The sequence below is a fragment of the Delphinus delphis genome, chromosome 8 (genome assembly GCF_949987515.2).
Source record: "Delphinus delphis chromosome 8, mDelDel1.2, whole genome shotgun sequence".
In the NCBI taxonomy this organism is placed as follows: Eukaryota; Metazoa; Chordata; class Mammalia; order Artiodactyla; family Delphinidae; genus Delphinus; species Delphinus delphis.
In genome coordinates this window covers 31,200,477-31,225,326 of record NC_082690.1, presented here as the reverse complement: position 1 = coordinate 31,225,326, position 24,850 = coordinate 31,200,477, and the positions used below count along the sequence as shown (strand labels likewise).

Genomic DNA, 24,850 nt, shown 5'->3' with positions numbered 1-24,850 from the left:
TATTCGCCTTTAAAATAAGACATAGTTGTAGATGAAACACATAACTTTTACTAAATGTAAGTAAGAATACATGTGAATAAACTTTAAAGTTTTGATTCTGTATCTAATCACCAACAAGCTATTTCATATACTGCTTACTACAAGAAAAATGAGTTTTCTAGTTGTGAAATACTTCATTGAATTTTCCAATTATTATAATTCTTTTTGTAAAATAAAAAAATCCAAAGCATCACAATATTTATTTTAAAATAAAAACTAATAAAGCCATAATTAACAGTTATTGCTCAGAGAGCTATAAGAGCATCCTCTGACCTAAAGGAACATACATTTCTGTGAAACTCGCCATTTCCACCCCCCATATAAGCTTCATTTTCTCTAGTAGTAGAGTGACAGAGAAGGGAGAAGTTGAAATCATCTTTATTTTATTTCTCTCTGGCTATTGATTCATATAAGAAATTTGTATGTCAAAAAGTTGGTAACTTATGGATTACACACATTAGGTGTGTGGACCAGGTCGAAAGTTCTATACAAAAGTTAAGGCTAGGGCTTCCCTGGTGGCGCAGTGGTTGGGGGTCCGCCTGCCGATGCAGAGGACACAGGTTCATGCCCCGGTCCGGGAGGATCCCACATGCCGCGGAGCGGCTGGGCCCGTGAGCCATGGCCGCTGAGGCTGCGCGTCCGAAGCCTGTGCTCCGCAGCGGGAGAGGCCACAGCTGTGAGAGGCCCGCATACAGCAAAAAAAAAGTTAAGGCTAAAATTCGCTGAGGGTTATAACCATAATATATAAAATTGTATATGATGACAGAGATGAATTCAAATGAATCCAAATTATGAGAAGTGTTACTTCTCTGGCAAACAAATTTAAAAGCCATATAATGACCTTGATGGGGGGAAAGGTAGGACATGTATAAAATGATTCACTTAAGGAGAAACCCCAGCAATAAAAATAGAGCATGGAGAATGAGGAGGCATAAATGCAAAAGAGAGTGACCTAGAGCAGTACCCACATAACTGACCACAAACTGAATGCAGATCAGGAATGCAGTGTGGTTATGAACAGAAGCCAATCTGTTAACTGGGTTGTATGAAAAGCAACATAACATTATAAGACTTGGAATTTATCCCTCCACAATATTTTACTTTGAGTATCATTTCTATCCAGTTTTATTTACCACACTTTAAAAAATCAGGATAGGAATAGAAAGTTAAAAGTAATTTAATTTGAAAAATATCTCATGTAAAGAGAGGTAAAATGAATTGGAATATTTAGCCAATAAAAGAGATGGCTGAAAGATAATATGAATTTATTATTTTTATAAAAGAGATTTCCCCAAAGGCTTCTGCACTTTTTCCTGCCATGTAATGTAAAGGTTTAAGATACTTCCCCACCTCTTTTTTCCCCTCCTTCCTTTACAGTGATCCTCTTCCCATTAATCTTACTGCTTTGACTGCCTCTCCTAGATCAGCTAAGAAGGAGAGAATATGAGGTATATTGCTAAATGTTTCAGAACATGAAATTTTGGAGTCCAGCAGTCTAAATGCCACTCACAGCTCCCAAACTTATGAGCTGGGTGATTTGGGGCAAATTACCTAACCTCATTGAGCCAGTTTCCTCATTTGAAAGTGGAGATAATGATGTTTGTATAGGACCATGTTGAGGAATAAATAAGGTCCTGTGTCTGTGAAGTACCTAGCAGGGCGTCATACACGGTAAGTCTAATTTTTCCTGATGCCAACACTTTTAAATGTTTTTATAATAGTATAATAATTAACTTATTTCATATGGTGCTTTATAGTTTACTAAGTGCTTTCAATCATCATTAGATAATTAAGTTCCTATGTACCATATTCTGAACCCTGGGATAACAAAAATAAATCTCTTCCATCAGAGTCTTCTGTTGAGTAGAGGAGCAAACGGGTAAAGAAACTATTACAGTTCAGAGTTACAGAAGTACAATTATGGAGGTTTACATGAAGTGCTTTGGCAAATGAAGGAGACCTCAGCTCTATCTTGTATAAGCAGATGAGGGAAAGTCAGATGACCTCACAGGGAGAGGAAGCAGCTTCTCAGGACTGTAGTCACAGTAGAAGTAAGAAAAATTCAAGGACAAATTCAAAAATGGTAGGGGCAAGGCATTCCATATAGAGGGGGAAGTATATTTAAATGCATGGAGATACGAAAAGAATTTAGGTTATTTGGGGAACTGAAAGTATAGTATATCTGGAATGTACTGGAATGGTTCAAATGGAGAGTGGTAGGGGATGCGGTCAGAAAGGAAGACTAAGACCAAGTACGACAAGCCATGGAGCCATGCCAAGGAGTTTAGACTATCTTATGATCATAGAAAGCCATTGAGAGCTTAGAACACGTGTGTTGTAAGATCAGATCTGTAGTTTTAGAAAAGCAGTCTAGCACTGAGAGAATTGAGGATTGGCATAGGGTGAAATACAATCACACTTACCTTTCATTGCAGTCCTCTGAGTATGGTAGAGTAGTTTTTCTCTCTGTTTTGCTGAGGAAGAAACCGTGAATCTGGTAAATAGAGTGATTTGTTATGGGTCCCCCAGTAGTAGCACTAGTGTTTGAACAATAGCAATGAGCATTTATTTGTATTTATTATGTTCCAAGCACTGTACAAACTGTTTAGAATACAAGATATTTAGGCTTTCCAAAAACATTTGAAATAGGAATTATCATCTCCATTGTAAACTAAGAAAATGGAAGCTTAAAAGATTGTATAACTTGACCAAGATAAAGATAACATAGTTAATAGGTAAGCAACTAAGTTTCAAATCCAGGTTATCTCTCTTAAATCTTAGGCCTAATACTGAGGCAACCTAACAGTATAAACCAGAGTTTGGAAAACTACAGGCCACAGGCCAAATCCAGTATGCTGCCTGTTTTTGTACAGCCCACAGTCATGTGAGCATGAATGACTTTTACATTTTTAAATAGATGAAAAACTTAGAAGGATAGTACTGGGTTGGCCAAAAAGTTCATTCGGGTTTTCTGCAAGATGTTACAGAAAAACCCGAACGAACTTTTTGGCCAACCCAATATTCTATGATGTGAAAATTATCTGAAATTCAAATTCCAGTGTCCATAAAGAAAGTTTTGTTTGGAAAACAGCTATGCCCATTTATGTAGATGCTTTCAGACTACTACAGCAGAGTTGAGGATATAGTTGTATCCAAGACCATATAGCCCATAAAATATTTACTATCTGACCTCTTACAGAAAAGTTTGCTGACTCTGTATAAACTATCAAACTCTCCAACTTTGCTTGAGTTAAGCACTATTTTTGTTCGAGAAATCATTTTTTTTAGGGCAACTATAGCTGTTTTTAATAAGTTTTACAGAATTTGGTGGGGGGCATCAGCATTTTAACGCGTTTTTACCAAGAGGGAAGGAACCAGCATAAAATCAAAGGAAGCATCAACATCAATTTATATAAACAAGTAAAAAGAATTACTTTTGCCACTTACTCTTACAGCTACTTCATTGCAGAAAGTTCAGAATCCTTTGATAAGCTTAGATAAAATAATGGAGTTCAGAACTTTGGTGACTAATTCTTTTTAGGCCAGAAGAAGGTTTTTCCACAAATTATTTCGATAATATTATCTGACCCCTAAAAGTCCTGAATAGCATTATTTCAGCAGAAACATGCCGGACAACTCAGGCACTAGGAGGTACATAGCACCTACATTTTTTTAAAGAGCATTTTAGGTTGCAGAAGACTGAAGAACTTTGAGATTTTTTAATATGTGGTAATACTTAACAAAGGATATGAACAACAAATTCTAAGGCTTTTATTGAGGGGAGGGGGAGGTTTACCATTGCTTCTATTATAAATGTAATGTACTTTGCCAGTTAACAAAATTAGAATTATGAATGCTCAAGAATTAAAAGGAAGTAAAATGCTGGTGCTAATGTTTTCCTAGTGTTTCTGTTTACCATTATCTATGTGCAGGAAGTTAATATACCTACACTCACACTGTTCATTTATGCGTTCATTCATTCATGATGCAGACTCTTAAGGTTCTTCAAGTTCCAGTTCAGTTCTAGGGGTTAAATTAATATAGGTACAATAAGATTTCCCTACAGGATTTTACCCAAAAAAGCGTTCACTTTCTCCAAAGCAGTTCCTAAAAAGTGTTTGACACTACATTATTCCATAATGGTTCTCTGAAAAATTGTTCAGTAAACAGATTTAAATTTGGAACTTCATGATGTATTTGAGGATATTAAAAACGCTGGGAACTACCAAAATTTACTTAACATGCAACCCTGTTCATGCATCTACACCCCACCCTCCATCTGGATCTATGTTCCACATAACGTAGTTTGGGAAACACTACTTTATGAGGTAAATCAGTCTTAGATAATGTCCTGTTCTGACATTCCACAGGAAGTCAGTTTGCCTTTGTTCTATTTTTCCAATAAAGAATGTTACTTCGGTTTTATCAGCCCCACAGTAACATAGAAACCCTGGACCAGCCTGAACCCCACAGGCCTACACCTTCCAACAGTTGCCACAACTGACAGTACAACTTCAGAAACAATTTCATTCTCAGGGAAATTATGACTATATAATGATTACACAAGCAACTCACAGTAACAGTCTTTTCTTTACGTTAAAGTATTTTCACCATGTATATGAAATGATATATGCTGAAAACTCTGCCTTGGATGCACTCTGGTTTAAATATAATAAATATTTAATTAATGTCTTTTCTATGTGACAGGTTTTTTTTCTTAAGAACTTACTATGAGAGCAATGTTGTTAGCATTGTATTATTGAAAAATAGAGGGAAGTATTTCTCTACCAAAGTAGAGTACCTAGACATTCTTGACAGAATAAAGTCTTTCAAAATATTCATTGTTGGCAAGTTGTTTTGTTTCCTGTTTTGAGATAGTTATATTTTCCAGGGTTGCTTTACTAATAATGCCACTTTTATGTACATGAAACCTCTGATGTCATAACATCTTCTTTCCTAAAAAAAAAATAACTGTTCACTGACTTGGTTCATAAACATTCAGAAAGCATATGTTAGAATAAGTTAGTTGGACTTTATGCATAAATATATTTCTGATGAGAAAAATATTTTGGTTTGCCCTCGTGTGTTTTATTATAATGAAATTTGAGTTGATATCGGCCAAATAGTTAACATAATTAACCTGGATAATTTGGGGCTTTTTTGTTTTCTGGTGTTGTTTTATTTTGTTATTTTCTTTAGTTTGTTGGCTAAGTAATACCAAATATCACCATTTGCCTTTGTAAATGTCTTCTTTCACATATTAGCTTATTGCCTTCTGTTTGTAGTACACGTATACTTTTAAGCCACTTTCCCTGGGGCATGGGCATGAGCGTGAGTAATCATAATATATAGATTTTTAATTATTTAATTTTAATAATGTCAAACTGATTTGTTTACATATAATATAATATTATTTGAAGTTTTCCTAATATATCTTTTTGCATTAACTGAGCACTTAGTGTATTTATTAATAGTTATTAATAAAATTTTAGCTTCATCCAAATATTTCAGCCCAGCAGGATCTGTACTTTGTCTTTTAAGATAAACATATTAAAGAGGGAATTGTGGCATAAGAATTTAATTCAGTTAAACAATATAAAGTTTCTGTCTGCATAAGGTATTGTGTTAAGTGTGAGAATGCCCAAGTACTTAGCTCTATTACTTTGATCATTTATTTATTGGTGACATAAGGGCAAGTCCATTTAACCTTTCTTACAGAAGGTTGTAACGTTTACTGTTTATGAGATTTTAAGCAATGACAAGTAAAATTTTAAGAAGCAACTGTGGTACTTCGCTTTTAAAACACTGTACGTTTTGCTGGAAAGATTTGTACCCTCACTTTAAAACAAACAAAAAGCCTACAACCAAAAGCAAGTTTGGAAGGGTTTGGAAATATATACAAAAACTGGTAAATTGATAGTGAATATGCAAAGAATCAACTTTGCATTACTCTTAAATTCCTAATTTAAAGAGAAAATTGCTTGGCATTAAAATGAAGAGATATAGAGAAAATCTTCTGAATAGAAAGGAATAGCATTATAAAACATTTCAATGTGATGTTTTCATTTTTGACCATAGAAGTTATGGGAAAGAAAGCAAATATAGAGTGGCAGAGGAAGATAATTTAAGACCTTTTCTAGGATTGTAGGCATTCATAGGTTCAGATCATTTCAGTTCAACAAATATGCAATGTTTGTCTGCTCTTTGCTGAAGAATTTAAAGGCAATACCAAAAGAAAGCCTATACTAGGTTATTAATTTTAGGAATGGCTAAGGAGTTATGAAAATCACAGGAATTTGTGAATGCTAAAGCTTTGCCATTTAAGCAGAATTAGAGAAGAGGGAAGAGATTAGGCAGTGACTAATAATGGTTGAAAATTCTCTTTACTCCAAATTCTGTATTTTTCTGAGGCCCAACTCAGGATTCATTCTCCCCATTAATCCTTGTCAGGTTAACATATCCCAGAGTAGTAGTTCATTTTGATTTTCTTTAAAATACTCATTTTGCAAAAAATTATATTCTAAATATTTGATGTGTATGTTGTTTCTTAAACTAAATTTTAAGCTTTAAAGATTATTATTTTCTCTATTTGGATATATATTGAAATGCTTTGCTTTTATAATTCTAGGTGCAATATTAGCACATAAATGCTGTTAAATGAATGGATGAGTAACAGAATCATCAATACAAACATAGAGGAAAATTAGAAACATTCAGGGCAGATGGTCTTCTTATCTATTTGGGTAATGATTCTTCATAAAGAATGAATTTTCTCATGTCAATCAGGTTACAATTTAGGAATTTTAGAAATGAATGAGTTTTCAAAGGGACTTAACTGTTTTATATCAAGGACTTAGAAAAGTTAGTGTTGTGGGGGTAGAGAAAAGGATTGGAAAAGACAATCAAAATTCCATATAATGCCCACTTAGACTTAAAAATAGAATGCTTTAAATTTCTTCATGAAGGAAAAAATATTTTTATTTCTCTCTATCCTAGCACCATCCATGACCTGTAGTAGATGGTAAAAAGCTGGGACTTTTTTTCTAATTGATTTAAGAATTAGTAGGAATTAAAGAAAAGTTATGCATATGTAGTCCTTGTGTGAATAAATAATGCTTTGTATTTGAACTCCTTAATAATACATCATTGGATTCACCCAACATCCCATTAGGTGGACCAGTGTTGTTTATGTTCCTTTTATGATAGGGAAACAGATGCTCAGAGAGTAATCTACTCTCTAGGGTCAGGAGCTCCTAAACAAGCTAATGCCAAATTTTTTTTTTTTTCAATTGTACTACCTAAGGCAACTTTGCCACTTGCCTAACTAGGTTACCATGATAAATTCTTCATGGGTTTCTGATTTGTCACTTGTAAAATTCTAGAATGAGACTAACTTTTCTCTTAAGTTTCATTCTAACTCTAAAAACTTATCCGTTAGTTGAATAAAATTATATAAATTCAATAAAAACATGAATCCTAAATTTGAATTGGAATTACTATTATGAACTTCTGATGTTTTTCTTTAAAAAAATACATATTTCTAAGCTTCAGTCACTGAAAAATCCTAGAAGGAGAATGATAGATCATTCCTAGCACCCAGACTACGATCTCTAGTACCATTTCTCATTAAAGGAACCAAGGATCCTCAGAGTAATGACTAATTTTTGATTTCTGGGACAGCAAATATACAAGATGAACTTACAACATCTTGACATACTAGAAGGTAAGAAAGCTACTGAAGACTACTAGGGACATATCAAAACAAAAACAAAAACCCTCAGGAGCCAGCCTAATGAGTTCCCACTGCACAAAGCTTGACATTTTGAACACCAATAAGATAGTAATTGCATTGCATTGAAGCACATTGAACATATTTAAATCCACCAGTTCATAATGATACTTAAAAAAATAGAGGGTGCTCATTGATCACCTTTACAGTATGCTAGGGAACAAATGCATTATTTTAAAAGCGTGTAAATAAAGGGAAATTAGATAGCATTTATTCCAGCCTTTCCTATATGAACTGTACCTCCTGGTAATCAAATGATTGATAACTGGAAGTTCCTCTTTATAGATTTGTTTCTGCCTGGAAATGAAGGGATGTAGAATTAAATTATCATTTTTTAATCTTAAATATAAATAATGATCATCAATGGCTCCTAATAGCTAAAAAGAGAGACACCCAGACTTTATATGCCTCTTGATTGAAGTATACACTACTACCTATGCAGTGTTTTTACCGGAAATTGAATCTGAATCTGAACTCACCTCCAGACCCACTTTACAAGAATACAGGGAACAGAAGAACATGACACCATGGGAATGTAGCGAACAAAAGTCAAGAATGTGGGAAACTCTTTGGTATAGTTCTTTAGCAAACAAATTACAAGGAATAAAGGAGAAAAAATAAATTTAGGAGAATTAGGACACATAACAAACCTCAAAGTGTGGGCTCTATTTGAATTGCAGTTCTTCCAAAAAAATCTTTTAAAAATTATGGGATAATGGCATAGTGGGTATAAGATGATATTAGGAATTATTGTTAATATTTTTATGTGATATAGTATTTTGATTATGTTTTTATATTTTATTTATAGACATATATTTAAATACTTATAGATGAAATTTTATAATGTGTAGGATTTGATTCAAAATACTCTATTATTTGGGGCTGGGGGAGGTTATAAATGAAATACAGTTGGCCATGAGCTGATAATTGTTGCAACTGAATGATGTGGTTTATTATGCTAGTCTTTATTTAAAACATTTCATAATAAAATGTTAAATATATTTTATTATTTGGGAAGATTTTGTGTTCGTATTTGGTTATCTAATGACCTGTTGCAACACAGTATATTGCTGTATTTTAAAACAAAATTAATTCTTTTTAAACAGGGCGCATATGGTCCATATTCCCCTGATGAGTGCATATCTTTGCCTGTTTACACAAGTGCTGAAAGGGATCGTGTGGTGATCAATATCGACATTCCATGTGGGGGCAGCCAAGATCAGTGGATTCAGTGTGGAGCAGCTCTATTTCTCAAAAATCAGTAGAACCTAATGACAATAAAAGCTGTCTTAGCCAAAAGAAACATTTATTATTTAAGCTTTAAATAAAATATGTGGTCAGTCCACATTTGAAGTGTTAGTTCAGAATATTAGCATGTAGTTGTCCTGTGTTGTTTATCTCATTGTGTTTTTATTTTAATGGGTAATGACAGCACCCTGTACCTTTTAAAGTAATAACTTAATGGAGTCAATGTTAAAATAGCATATTCCCTTTATAATATTAAGTATTTCTGTGAGGCAGTTCACTTTTCCAGTGGCTCAAAAATTTAATGTTTTAGCTAAGAGTTTTTAAATAGTGTATTTAAGGAATCAGTAATAAATATTTTGGCTATTATTTCTGTATCATCATTTATTTAATAAAATATAAGATATTATTAACGTTTCAGTCTTCCATGGTTTTATATATATACGTATATGTATATATATAATGTCTTTAAACGTTGAAGAAAGTATTATATTTTAGTTAAAATATACAGCATCTCAAAGCAATGCAAAAGAAATGGGAAGTAATAGCACAGAAACCAGGATAAGAATTTTACAAATAGAATAATTAAATGATGAAAAGGTTATAATTTCTCATGGGTATGGCTTTCCCATGTGTTTCTATGAAACCGTAAAATTCTACAATGGCTGAAAGCTTAAATAAACAGCTAGAAAAGGGAAAAGCAGGGAGGAGTATTCAGGGAAGGTGTTTGTGGGCCATGTCTGGAAATGTCACACATCATTTATGTTTATATTCCATTAGAGAGAACTTAATCACATGGCTACACCTAATTTCTAGGGTGGTGGGAAACAGAGTCTAGCTGGGTGCTCATAGAAGGGAAGACTAGAGAGGCTAGCTAGCTCTCCTTGCCACATCCCCATGCAAAGGAGAAAGCTCATTTCTCAAATGCCTCCAGGACAAAGGCATAAAATGACTGAAAACTAGTAAAGACACGTATGGCCTTTAATTGGTCTTCTGACTCCAAACCTTGTGCTTGTGAATTATAATACTTACAGAAAATAACATGATCCAGACATTAGCCAGATCCCAGTAATACAAGGATGAATAACATACTGTCTCTGCTCTTGAGAGATTTAAGAGCTGATAGGACAGTGAAAGGTAAAAATAATATCACTGTAAATTCTGTGATATTAATATTGCTATACAAGCTTTCTTTCGGTTACTATTTTTTATTGAGTATATAATACATAAAAAGAAAATATATATATAGAAAAGAATTACAGTACAGTGAAATCCATTATATGGCACACCAGCAAAGGGCTATAGAATTCCAGAGGATGGTGTAACTAATTCTACTTGCTATATGTGTTGTTTAATCTAAGCTTGGCTAATTAACTTTTTCTTTCTTTCTCTTTCTTTCTTTTTCTTCTTTTTTTTTTTCTTGGAAAACTTACTTTGAAAATTTGTTACAAAGGATAACAAACACATTTATTGGTCTTCCAAAATGAACAAATATTAACATGCTGTGGCATTTACTTTAGATTTTTTCAAGAACTTTTAAAATTTTTAAATAATTTTAAAACCAGTTGAAGCCCTTCATGTTCCCTTCTGCAGCCCCATTTTCATCTTTACCATTTCAGAGGCACCCACTAACATGTATTTGTTGTGTACACAGGCCATTAGTATTATGGCAAAATGTTTGACCAAAAACAATATAGGAGAGTTGTTTTTCAATCAGTGGGAACTCCAAGGAAACTACCTAAAACTTCAGAAGAACACACTATCTGAGATTCTCAATCAGTAGAAGCAACAAACAATAGTTTTAGATTCCCAGGGCCCACAGATGGTGGAATGGCCCAATCAGGACAGGGATTTTCAAAATAAAAACCCCAGCAAACCAAGAATAGAAGGGAACTTATTTTCATGGATGGTGGATATCTAGGAACTAAAACCTATAACAAAGATCATTCTTAATGGGGAAACAGAAGCACTCTCTGCTTATCACTTCCATTCAACATTGTTTAGAGATCCTAACCATCACAGAATGACAAGAAAAACAAAAGCAAAAGGAAATAAGAGAAAAATATGTTCAGGAGGAAGACATTAGTACTCCCTCCCTCCCTTCCTCCAATAAGCCCTTTGTTCATCTTTAATTTTTGCAATCTTTAACACATGCACCTACAAAAATAAAAGTTTAAGAGCAGAAATTGTGAGCTTAACTGTGTTAAGCATTTGTCCAGAATTCTTTGGAGGTTTTATTTTTTATTCTGAGACTTTCTGCTGTAACGTCTTATTATTATTTTTTTTTTTTTTTTTTTTTTTGCGGTACGCGAGCCTGTCACTGTTGTGGCCTCTCCCGTTGCGGAGCACAGGCTCCGGACGCGCAGGCTCAGCGGCCATGGCTCATGGGCCTAGCCATTCTGCTGCATGTGGGATCTTCCCGGAATGGGGCACGAACCCGTGTCCCCTGCATCGACAGGCGGAGCCTCAACCATTGCGCCACCAGGGAAGCCCTCTTCTGTAACTTCTGAAAGAGAGGTGGAGACTGATGTAAGAAAACAGAAATGACAAAATCACTCCAGACACTTGAAACAGCTTTTTCCATTTGACTTCCATTCACTCATTTCCATTTGTCAAAATAAAGTATGGATGAGTTATCACTTCCCACCTGTCTCCTAAGAAAAGCGTGAGTACAAAGGAGTCCGACCAGTAAGGCAACTCCAGAGCACATCCAGGGCAAGACTGCGGTGAGCCCTGGGGCACACAGGAAAAATAGACAATGAAGTATATTAGACTCAAAATCATCCATCTTATCCCTTGCTTTTGGCCCTCTTACACATTAAGAATCTTGAGAGCAGCATGTGTACTTTTCATGCTTTTATTTCTGGTATTTGTTTACATTGGAGCTCAATAGATATTTGTTGAATCAATAACTAAAACTGCTTTCAGATGACTTAATCGTTGGATTTGTCTCCAAATTATTTTAGATTGTTCCCAAAGTCAAACCCACACTCAAAGAATGTGTATTTCCCATTATTAAGGATAGTTGAAGACTATCCAAAGGTCCTGAAGGAAATCTGAAAGAGAAGTTCCAAAAATATCAGAACAAGGGTAGCCTCATCTTTCCTATGTGATAATCATGAAGAAGACAACTACTTTGGATGTGTAGTCTTAAATCAAAATTTTTTGGAAATGAAAAGGATGATAGAGACTTGCTGGAGTTTTGTTTATGTTGTTTTACTTTGTAGTCCTACCTTCCTAAATGCTTTACTGTTCCTGTGAACTTGAGATTTTCAACTTAACATTGCAGCTAGGAGGAAAATTAATTATCAAAGTTTCATGAGTGAGGTGGATTTTATGATGGACATCAGAGAATCTATGCTGTAAGGAGTAGAGGTAAACCTGTCAGGGTCCAAAAGCTCAAACCAGTTCTCCTCCTCAGTTTATCTGAAGCCCTTCCAAATGTTAATACTGCAAATCTCTCACTGAAAAAATGAACATTCTCAAATAGTTAAATCATTGGTAGAAGCACAGGAAAAATAAACCCAAGCTGAGGAAAAAAAAAAGCCTGTTGAGAATAAATGTCTCTACCTGTGTTAGTATTTTCCATACATGTAGACATAACAATCAGCATTTTCTTTTTTTAAAAAAGGAAAAGGGAAAAACAAGTATCAACCAAAGTACTATGTTGTAAGTCTCATTACTTCTGATTATTCTATGCCTAATCTATCCTTACCCCCTCCTTTCCAGTTCCTAAGAACCATTTCAAAAGCGGTTATATCAATAGAAACTTAATAAGGTAGCAGCAGAGAGAGGAAGGTGAATGGACAGATGACCTTTGATATCTCCTTGTTTTAGAAGTGGACTAGTTATTGGTTAACAAAGTAAGGGTAAAAACAAAACATAATGTTCGTGTTTTATGGAAAGCTCATAAGGCAATGAAGATACCAATTTAAACCACACAAAAAATAATGGAATCAGATCATAGCCTAAATATAAATTTTGAATATTTATTAAAGTCAATGACACCCATGTGATTTGGAAGCTAGCTTTATTTCTATTTGAAATAACAAATGGTTATTCAAATAGGAATTTATTTGAACAGATCTAGTTCTGCTGTAGTAGTTATATCCTTAGCAATGCTGCAGCTGCTAACTGGTTTGTAATTTTAAGCACAACTCTTTTCACATTAGAAACTGCTACTTATCATTCTCCCCTATTGCCATAATACAATGCTTAACTTGGTACTCTGAATAAAAACTACAATTCCTCGTTTCCCTCATATTCAAGTATAGCCATGTGACTCACTTCTGGCCAAAAGATTGTGAACGCAAATATATGGCAGCTTCCAGGAGCCCTCCTTATAGGACATGATCAGTATGTCATTTTTCCTCTTCATCTCTTCCTCTCTTCTGCCTGGCACAGGGACACTACCATCTTGAGATGTGTTTATGGCCACAAAGGGCAGAGCAACAACATGGACGAAACCTGGTTCTCTTATCGGAGCATAGATGCCGCCCCTGAACCATTTAACTCTGACTTCATTTACTTCATTTATACAAGAGAGATTACAAGCCCTAGATGGGATATAAAAAAGCCACTTGGCCAGTGGTATGGACAACTAGAACGGGACTGACTGCCCTCAGACAGTCCCTCCAAAGACAAGGACTAGACTCAGATATTCAAACTGAACTGAGAACCTTGAGCTGGAATCACTTAAACCTGTCATCTCCAACTGACGCAGGTCCCACCTGGGTGGGCAACAGCTGTAAACAAAACTGTTTTTCCAGAGACACCAGGGGTACCTTTGGGACTGCATTCCTTATGTGGAATTCAGGCATTAACCTGCCTCTCTCTCAAAAGCACTTGTACCTTTGACCACTTTTTGGGTGGCCATAGGAGAGCTGCAAGTGTATAAAGAAGCACCACCAGTAGGTCATTTATTCCTCAGACAATTGCAGCCCTTTTTCCAAAATGAGTCTACCTTTGGTTACTTGGTGTAGGATAACTGCTTCATTATATATGCTCCTTGTGGACAGTTTTCCCTGTAAGGGGAATCATCCAATTAAATAAGGTGGTAGGAAATGTGTTCTTGACTTCAGCTGTAGTGATCAATGACATCATCTCAGCCCTAGAAGACATTCAGATCAGCCTCAACTCACCGTCCAATGGTGGTTTATCTCTGGAAAAAATTCTATTTGGTTATTAATTATATGATAATTAAAAAAGAAATGCTTGTAATGGTAGTAAAAAAAGATATAAAATATACAGTGTAATTTTTTAAAGATGTTTTTGAAGACCACTTTTAAAGTCTTTTTTACAATATTGCTTCTTTTTTATGTTTTGGCTTTTTGGCCACAAAGCATGTGGGATCCTAGCTCCCCAGCCAGAGATCAAACCCACACCCCCCGCATTGGAAGGCAAAGTCTCAACCACTGGACCGCCAGGGAAGTCCCCACTGTAATTTAATGTGTAAATATATATATATGGCATATCTCTGATTTAAGAGAGAGATATTTAAAAATATTAAATGATGATTATCTCTGAGTAGAATGATGAATGATAGGTAATTTTTGCTTTACACTGGGTATATTTTTACATTTTTCAAATGTTCTGAGAATGTATTACTTTCATAATTAAAGCAAAATACTAAATTTTTAATTAAAGGAAATAAATAAAAATGTAAACTTGAACAAAACAATGTGTAGCGTTAGCTTTTCATATTCTGAGATAATTCCTTTCAGAATCCCTTTATCTGCAAACTTTCTAGTCTATTTATAGTATGTATTATTATAGAACTTAATTTACTCAACTTTTTATAATCTCAAGTGTTCATTGGGATTTGTATATAATTGGTATTTGATTAAATTATTTTAGATCAAAAACAAAGATGGCATTTCTACCTTGGCATATAGCTGCAATCAGATATATATGTAATTTTAAAGTTTAATATCTGTAATAATGAGAGAAGTGGTGAGTCAAGGTAAAATTTAACTGAAGTCAATTTAAAGGCTTATATTTAATTACAGAGTGGCAAGAGCCCTGGACGTGGAGTTAGGACACCAGGCTGCCAGTCTTAAGCTGACCCCATCATGTTTGCCAGGGTATCATCTGATCCCTCTGAGCTTAGGTTTCTTCATCTATGAGATGTGGATCACTATTCCCATTTCAAAGTGTGATTTGAAGAGCAAATGAAATGTCATGTGATAACATTGTATGAACTAGTATAAATTTAAATTTAAGATATTGTTATGTCATGTTGAGACTGGATGTGAACTTAAATGCTAAGATAAATTATATCACAGTTTTATATAAAACATTAATTCACTACTTAGAAATAACAAGCTGAGAATTATCTGATTGTAATATTCTCAAGTTTTACACTATCTGGTTTATTTGTTATTATGTTTCCAGTGTTAAAAGTCCATTTTGTTTTCACAAGATGAACCACAGTTTAATCAGAACACTGTCATTTGTAGTATTTTGTCCAAAACCAACAGTCTGTATATGACCAATGTATAATAACATTAATAACTAAGGCTTAGATAGCACTGATTACATGCTAGGCACTGCTCCAAGTGATTGATAGATGATAGAAAAATAGATAGATAGATAGATAATTATATTCATTTATTTGTTTATGATGTCCATTTTACTAATGAGAAAACTAAGGCCAGGTTGAGTGACTTGCTCAGCTAATAAACTGGTAAAGTAGCAAGGGAGAAAACTCACACTTTAGCTCTCCCTCCCCTCAAGGAAAGAACAAAGTCAGCAAAGCTGAATTCTCTGGCAAATATCAGTTTGGAACTGAGTTTGTTAAAAGGAGGGAGCAGGGCTATTTCAGCACCACGTGTTGGTCAGTTCTTTATCTTGACAAATATTTGCTGCAGCAGAGTTTCTGGCAAAAAGATAAAATGAATTGATAGCACCAGTCAAAATAGTTGTTACATTACATATTTTCACTGAAAAGTCACCTCCAGAAAACTTAGGAAGAGAATATGGGAGGGAAAATGCTTTGAATTGTGAACTCAACTCTCCCAACTATCAACTTCCTTTGCTCCAAATACTGAGTGTCCTCTGCATGCACAGTACTATTCGAGGGGCCTTAAGGGCTTTCTGACACTGTCTCCTTCATGATATCAGAGCAATAATAAAATCAAGACCATTTTTTTACTTTTTTTATAAAGAAAACTGTGAAATATGTCAAACACAGATATATGTAGCATACATATACAGTATAAAGAGTAATAGAATGAGCACCTGTACTAACACACAGCTTAAGAGAAAGAACATTTACTAACACCACTTAACCACCTTGATATGTTTCCATAGTTTTTCTCAATATGAATGAATCCCTAAACCACATTTTATATTTCTGCTTAACTTGACAAATATTTGCTTTTAACCTTTGACCCCATGCACGGTTAGGTCATTCAAGATAGCTATTCTCTTGCTCTCTGTACATCCCCTGCTCGACCAGTGCCTGCTTCATTCACATGACTATCCAGTCCTCTTCATTATGGGGCTTAATTAATCCCTGGTACCTGCTGAGCCCACCTGAGGTCAATTGCCGCTATTAATGGTAGACTCCTCCCCCGAGTAGCAAAGACTGCTGCCACATCCTGCCCACCGTCTGCCATTCACAATGGGGTGTTGCTCCAGGACCCTTCTGCTTCAGCCATATAAGATCTCTTGTCCAATAAGCTGTTGATGTCTCTGTTGCTGTCTCTGGGCTCTTTCTTTCAGTCTCAAGGCTGGGCAACTACAAGGCTTGCAGGCCTGTGGGGTGCGGCCCAGCATCCCATCATTTTTATATGGTTTTAATTTTTATGTAAATGGCATTTATTTTGTGACCTTTGTTTTTTCAGTATGAATGTGTGAATTGACCAAAATTTACTTATCCAGTCTCTTCTTGAGGAACATTTTAATAGTTATTTTTTTTTACTACTACAAATTACATTGCTGTAAACATTCTTAGTAAGTCTCCTGATGCGTATTTATAAGACTTCCTTTAGGGTGTCTACCTAGTAGGGGAATGACTGAGTCTCCAGTAGGAAAACTATCAACTTAATAAGATAATGCCAAGTAATTTTCCAAGTGATTAAATGACTTAATATATATAAAGCACTTGAAAGAGTACCTAGCACTAGTTTTATTATAATCATAATTATGAAGGTGATTGAACCAATTTACAGTCCCATCAGCAGTGTATATGAGTTCTTGTCATTCTGCATCCTTATTCAGTACTTAACATTTCTGCATCTCTAGTAGATTTGAAATGGTATAACATGCTAGTTTTAATTTGCATTTCCCTATTTACAAATAAAGTTAAGCAAATTTTCTTATGTTTATTGTCCATTCATGACTTTTCTTCTGTGAAATGCTATTTTCATCTTCTGCCCAATTTTTCCTATTGAATTATCTTTTCTTATGTTTTATTTTGATGAATAAAAGTTTTTTACTGGACTGCAGTAGAATTTTTCAGCCTCTTGTCTGGTTTGTTTTCCCATAACAAGGTCATTAAAATGACAACTTATTTTCCTTACAGTTTAAAGTTCTGCGTTTTGTTACTAGAACAACCTCGAACAGTAACTTTAAGTGAGGTAAAGCCATGTGCAAATCCAAAATTCAGCTGCATGTGTTTTTTGATATCTGTAACAGTTACATAGTCCTAAGAAAATGAAAGAATATGAGTCCATTAATTTCTGTTAACACAAAATGAGCTCTAGGCAGATGTTGATTGCTGGGCAGGAGGTTCATGCAAACACACTGTGGATGTTTTACATGGATAGGCTTTGGGGGAAGATTTCTGGTGCAGGGTTTTAAAGCCAAAATCATAAATTGCTTTAGGCTCAAATTAGGCTTAGAATAAAGGGATATGTCTAGAATGTACAGTGAAATAACAGGCTTTGCATAATCATAAATTTGCTAACAGTCTGGTTTGCTACTAATTCTAGTCACTCTTCTGAGAAATGATTGCTTGATTTCTTGACCACTAGCTATTTTGCCAAGTCTCCATATACCTAGGTGTCTGTAGATGCTTTTTGTTAAGTACATGATTTGTCAATTCAAAGTTCTTTTTGTTGTTATCAATAGAACATATATTTGCATATTTTAGGAGTCCACCAATCTCAACTGGTCATCATCATTAGATAGGAAATTTACGTGTCTTACGATATCGAATGTCTTTAGAGTTGTACTGAAAATACATGTAACTATCTAAGAGCCAAAGAAATGAAAAACCCAATCATGTCCAAAAGTTGAACTGCAGATTTGTGAGTAGATAGTAAAGCAGGTAATATGTATAACTTACATTCATGAGCAAGGGCTTCCTGTATAAAAGTTAAATTTTGAAGCCCATGATATAGTGACAATTAAAAAAGTTCTCAGTATGACAACAAAAGCAATGAGAGGAACTTTCTAGTTGCTGATAGTCCAGGATTTCACAGAAAGTAAAACTGTTGTGAGAAGTTGCTCTCCATAGGTGCTTGCCCAGAAAGCTGTAGGAAACAGGAGGTACAATATCCAGCCAGGAGAAGAGTGGGGACAGGAGGACCTGGCAAATTTGGTGATGGTCACATGCCCCTACATCCCCATCTTCACATCTCTCTTTTTATTCCTCACCCCAAGGCTTCCTTTCACATCTTCTTTTCCATGGGTTTCCTTTCCATGTGAACTCAGGCTGTACCTGGGGCCCTGGAATTGCATGGCCCAAGCCCAAACTAGGGGCACAGGAGAGAAGGAGAAAGAGATTAGTCATCTTTTCCTAAGAGCAAATAGGTCCTGCACCAGCTCACTTCTTTAGGGTAATGTCTCCAAGCAGGGCAAATAGGGCACTTGATTACATGTGACAGAAGCAAAAGAATCTTACATGAGGCTGAATAGAACGGCTCTTTAAGGAGAGATTTGTGCAAGATTAGACTCTCAGAGCCTCAAAAATTAATTTTGAAGGTTAGATAGTCATTGATAATAATAGTAAGGGTCAGATATGTACAACGCTGCATCATTTGCAAAGTGATTTTGCATACATTATCACAACCCTGTGAGGACTGCAGGCCAGTTATTAGAATCTGAGACTTTTGTAGGTTAACAGCTTGTTCAAACTCAGGACCCAAAAGTTCTACCTCTAAAATCAACTTAAAATATTTCTATCTCACTCTTTCACCCAGTGGGAAAGACCCATTGTCTAGTTCCATCATACTTTTATTCCTATGGATGAACAGAACAGATTCTGATTCCCTTGCTAGGAACCTTCCTTCTGCGAGCTCTGTTTTCTGAGAATTGGTCTAGCAACAGATATTTTGCTGAGACTGTGGACGTAGGAACTCATGGGAAGAAGAGATTAAAGTCAGCCCTTGGAGAACTCAGGACTGAATTGGCAGAAACTATTCAATAGATAGACCATTTAATGTGCTAACTTTAAGCCTTGTCTCAAAGGTGTGGGGTGTGTGTGTGTGTGTGTGTGTGTGTGTGTGTGTTTATAAATAAGCTGCTCTCTGAGGACTTACTCTTCAATTTTTCAGCTCCCTAGCCCAGTGGTCCCCAAACTTTTTGGCACCAGGGACCAGTTTTGTGGAAGACAATTTTTCCACGGATGAGGGGGGGATGGTTCAGGCGGTAATGTGAATGATGGGGAGCGAAGGGGAGCGGCAGATGAAGCTTCGCTTGCTCACCTGCTGCTCACCTCCTACCATGTGGCCTGGTTCCTAACAGGCCACGGACTGCTATTGGTCTGTGGCCCGGAGGTTGGGGACCCCTGCCCTAGCCCCTTCACTTTCCCTTTACTGATGGAGGTCTTTCTGTTCAGAAAAATTTCTCCATACATCTTAGCATCTCTGGCATAGACATATATGGCTTAATTCCAGCCCTGATTGGCCAGATGTAAAAACAAAAAGATTGAAGAAGAGAATGAAGTGGAAGGCAAAGAATCGTGTTAGGATTGCTTTGTCTACCTCAAGTTCATTCGACGAGGGTGGTGCCGATATATGGGATTGCTGAGAGTAGATTTGGGATGACAGTTGCTCCTCAGAATGATATTTGTCCTCAGGGTAGGACATAGCCTATGAATGTGGTGGCTATGACTATAAGTAGTAGGATAATTCCAATGTTTCATGTTTCCTGAAAGGCGTAAGATCCATAATATAGACCTTGTCCTACATGGGCATAAAGGCAGATAAAAAATATGGAAGCTCCTTTTGTGTGTATATATCAAATTATTCAGCCATAATTGACGTCTCAGCAGATGTGTGTTACTGATGAGAAGGCAGTTGTTGTGTCTGGTGAGTAGTGTATTGCTAGGAATAGGCCTGTTAGGATTTGTAGGATTAGACAGACGCTTAATAAGGAGCCAAAATTTCATCATGATGAGATATTTGATGGGGTATGGAGGTCAATGAATGTGTTGTTGAGGATTTTTATTAGTGGGTGGGTTTTTTGGTGTTGGTCATTGGTATTCTTGTAGTTGAATGACAATGATTTTTCATGTCATTGGTCATTTTTGAAGTCCATGTGAGAATAATGATGACATATACTGTATTTATTTTAAGTATTATTTTTGTGATTAGTTTTGTGGGGGTTTCTTCAAAACCTTCACCTATTTATGGGGGTCTAGGGTTGATTGTGGGTGGTGGTGTTGGGTGTGGGATTGTGTTAAATTTTGGTGGTTCACTTCTGGGTCTAATGGTATTTTTGATCTATTTACGGGAGATATTGGTTTTGTTTGGTTATACAACGGCTATAGCCACTGAACAATATCCTAAGATTTGGGTTTATAATAAGGTTGTATTAGGGACATTTCTTTTAGGGTTGGTAGTAGAGTTTTTAATGGTATTTTATATTTTGAAGGATGAGGTTGTGGAAATTATGTTTAAGTTTAATGGGTTGGGTTATTTACAATACTGGTGATTCTGGGTTTTTTAGTGAGGAGGCTACGGGGATTGCGGCATTATACAGCTATGGTACTTGGTTGGTGATTGTTACGGGCTGGTCATTATTTATTGGTGTTGTGGTTATTATGGAGATTACTCGGGGTAATTAAGTAGGAGTATACTCAGGGTGATGGTAATGAGGAATGATAGAAAGTATAGTTTAATAAGGCCTTTTTGGTTTGAGACTAGTGTGAAGGATTTTAGTTGAATGAAGGCTGTAGTCTTTGGTAGGATATTTTCTAGTCAGATTAAGTCTAGTAAGGAGGTTGCTAATTTTTGGCTTATTGATAGGTTTAGATGGGGAGGTAAGTGGTATATGATGGTGGGGAAATATCCTAAGGGAGTGGAGAATTTAGAGGAGTTTGAGGGGTGAGTATATTTTAAGTTGTGTCTGTTAAGATTGATTTCGAATGCTAGCACAAAGCCCAGAGCTGTTACTGCAAGGGTAGTTAATTTTAAGTATAAAGGTATAGTTATTAGGGGGATGGTTGTTGGAGGAATGCCGTTGGAGATGAGGAAGCCAGCAAAAATACTTCTGATTAATAGGCGCTTGATGGAGTTAACTAAGAGTGGGTTGTTTTCATTGATAGGAGCTGAAGGAGAGAAGCAGGGTTGTCCTAGTAGTGCAAAGAAGATAATGCGAGTGCTATAGATGGCTATGAGGGAGGTAGCGGTTAGAGTTATTAATAGGGCTCAGGAGTTGTTATAAGATGTGGTGGCGGTCTTGATAATTAGGTCTTTAGAGTAAAACCCGGTGAGAAAAGGTATTCCTGTTAGTACTAGACATCCAATGATAAGGGCTGTTGCAGTGAAGGGTAAGGTCTTGAATAAGCCTCCTATTTTTCGAATGTCCTGCTTGTTGTTTAGGTTGTGAATAATGGATCCAGAGCATAAGAATAATATGGCTTTAAAGAAAGTGTGTGTGCAAATATGTGAAAATGCTAGATGAGGTTGGTTGGCACCAATTGTCACTATCATTAGACCTAATTGGCTTGAGGTAGAGACGGTGATAGTTTTTTAATGTCGTTTTGGGTAAGAGCACATATGGCTGTGAACAGGGTGGCAAGGGCTCCTAGGCAGAGCATTATTGTTTGAATGAGTTTGTTGTTTTCTGTTAAAGGGTAAAATCGGATAAGTAGGAAAATTCTCGCTACAACTATTGTGCTTGTGTGGAGTAGGGCCGAGACTGGGGTAGGACCTTCTATTGCTGAGGGGAGCCAGGGGTGAAGTCCAAATTGGGATGATTTTCCAGCTGCAGCTAGTACGAGTCCTGTGAGAGCGAGGTTTAATGGGTTTTTGTCGAGTATGAAAATTTGTTGTAGGTCTCATGCATTTGTGTTAGATAAAAACCATGCCATTGATATAATGAATCCAACATCCCTGATTCAGTTATATAAGATTGCTTGAAGAGCAGCTGTGTTTGCATCTGCTCAACCATGTCATCATCCAATGAGCAGGAAAGCTATGATTCCAGTACCCCTTCTCATCCAATAAAAAGTTGGAAGAGGTTGTTGGCTGTAACAAGGATTGGTATGGTGATGAGGAAGAGGAGTAAATACTTGAAGAATTTGTTGATACAAGGATCTGAGTGTATATATCATACTGAGAATTCTATAATGGATCATGTGATGAGCAATGCCACCGGTATGAATATATTTGAGAAATAATCTATTTTGAAGCTAAGTGTCAATTTAAGGGTTTGGACAGTAATTCAGTGTCAGTTTGAAATGAATATTTCTTGGCCTGTATGAAGGAATATCATTGTTGGGATTAGACTGGTAATGAACACACAGGAGACAGTATTTTTTACATATGATGGGTATTTATCATTTTTGTAGAAGTTTGTACTAGGTATCATGATTGGAACAATTAGCACTAGCAATGTGATTAGGGCAAAAGAAGAGAATAGGTTTATTACCTTTATTTGAAGTTGCACCAGGTTTTTGGCTCCTAGACCAATGGATAACTACCATCCTTTAAACGTTTGAAAAAGCCACACTATTAAGTATGAGAGCATGAATTAGCAGTTCTTGCGATACTTTCTCAGTAAATAAGAAGTCTTAGTCTTCTGTTGCTAGATCCACAATCTAGTGTTTTTTTAAAACTATATTTACAGTATAGGGGACCCAAGGTTATTTTGGGGTTTAGTGACAGGAGTAGAAGTGGAAGGATATTGGAGGGCTATAAGGGCGTGTTCTCGTGTACAGGAGGGCATAATGTTATTGATATGGTGTGTATATTTGCTGCGTTGTGTTGTGATTAGTATATACATGGAGTATAGGGCTGTAATTACAATATTGGTTCCTATTAGGATAATAGTGAGATTTGACCATGAGAAAGTTGATATAACTACGAACAGTTCTCCGAACAGATTAATGGTAGGGGGTAGGGCCAGGTTCGTTAGGCTTGCTAATAGTCATCAAGTGACTATTAGTGGGAGAAGAATTTACAGGCCTCGGGCTAAGATTATGGTTCGCCTATGGATTTACTTGTAATTTGAGCTTGCTGGGCAAAATAATATAAACGACGTGAGGCCATGAGCAATTATTAGGGCGGTAGCCCCTATATAACTTCAAGGGGTTTGAATGAGGATAGCTGCAACAACTAGTGCTATATGGCTGACTGAGGAGTATGCGATGAGTGATTTTAGGTCTGTTTGACGTAGACAAATAGAGCTAGTTATGATTATTCCTCATTAGGAAAGCATAAGGAAAGGGTATGCTATATACTCTGTTAGGGGATTAAGTATTGACGTGATTCGTAGCATGCCATAGCCCCCGAGTTTTAGTACAGCTCCAAGGACTATGGAGCCTGAGATGGGAGCTTCTATGTGTGCTTTGGGTAGTCAAAGGTGGAGGCTGTAGAGGGGCATTTTTACTATAAAAGCTATCATGCAGGCCAATCATATAAAGACGTTGGACCCGGAGTTGGATACTGGTTGGGTTCAATATTGAAGTACTAGGAAATTTAGGGAGCCCATGATGTTTTGTATATATGTTAATGCCACTAGTAATGGAAGTGACCCAGCTAATGTGTAGAATAGAAAGTAGAGTCCTGCATTAAGTCGTTCTGTTTGGTTACCTCAATGGGTGATGGTAATAAGGGTAGGGACTATTGTGGCTTCAAATATAATGTAAAATAGGATTAGCTCTGTGGCAGTGAATGTTATGAGTAGAAGTATTTGCAACATGATTAGTATTGTGATGTAAAAATTTTTTCAGATTAGTGGTTCTTTGAGTAAGTGGGATTGACTAGCTATTAATATTAAGGGGAGGAGTCATATTGTTAGGATTAGTAATGATGAGGAGAGGGAATCTGAGAAGAATGTTAATGAGTAGTTGAGGCTCTTGTCGCTGAATTGGTTAAGAAGAAGTAGGCTTGTAAGGCTAATTAATAGACTGTGGGTTGTGGAGTTAATTCAGATTATGTTGTTTTCTGATAGTCAGGTTAGAGGTATTAGTATGATTGTGGGAATAATAAATTTTAGCATTGGAGAAGGTTTTGAGGTTTTGTATGTAATTGGTCCCATATGTATTTGATACTATTACTAATAGGGCTAATCCAAGAGCTGCTTCGCAGGCTGCAAATACCAGTAGGATGATTGGTATTATGCTGGCTAAGGTGAAATATGAGTTTAAGATTGTCAGGGTTGCTAGGATAAATAGTGATAACATCATGCCCTCTAAGCAAAGTAGTGAGGATATTAGGTGGGACCGGTATATCAGTAAACTTATAAGGGATATAGTGAAAGCCATGATAATGTTTATATGTACTAGGGACACTTGGTAGTTATGAATTTAACCATAATCTAATGGGTCGAAATCACTTGTTTTATTTTAAATTTAATACCATATTCAGCTCACTCCAGCCC

General features: G+C 36.1%; 1 protein-coding gene across 1 annotated transcript in view; it reads left to right on the top strand.

Moving 5' to 3' along the window:
- The window catches only part of DYNC2H1 (dynein cytoplasmic 2 heavy chain 1), a 366,248-nt gene extending 356,806 nt beyond the window's left edge, over positions 1-9,442 (top strand). The window contains exon 89 of the mRNA XM_060018033.1: positions 8,935-9,442. Coding sequence (XP_059874016.1) covers positions 8,935-9,093 — 159 coding nt within the window. The 3' untranslated portion in view covers positions 9,094-9,442. The remainder of the gene's footprint in view (positions 1-8,934) is intronic.
- The last annotated feature ends 15,408 nt before the right edge of the window (positions 9,443-24,850 follow it).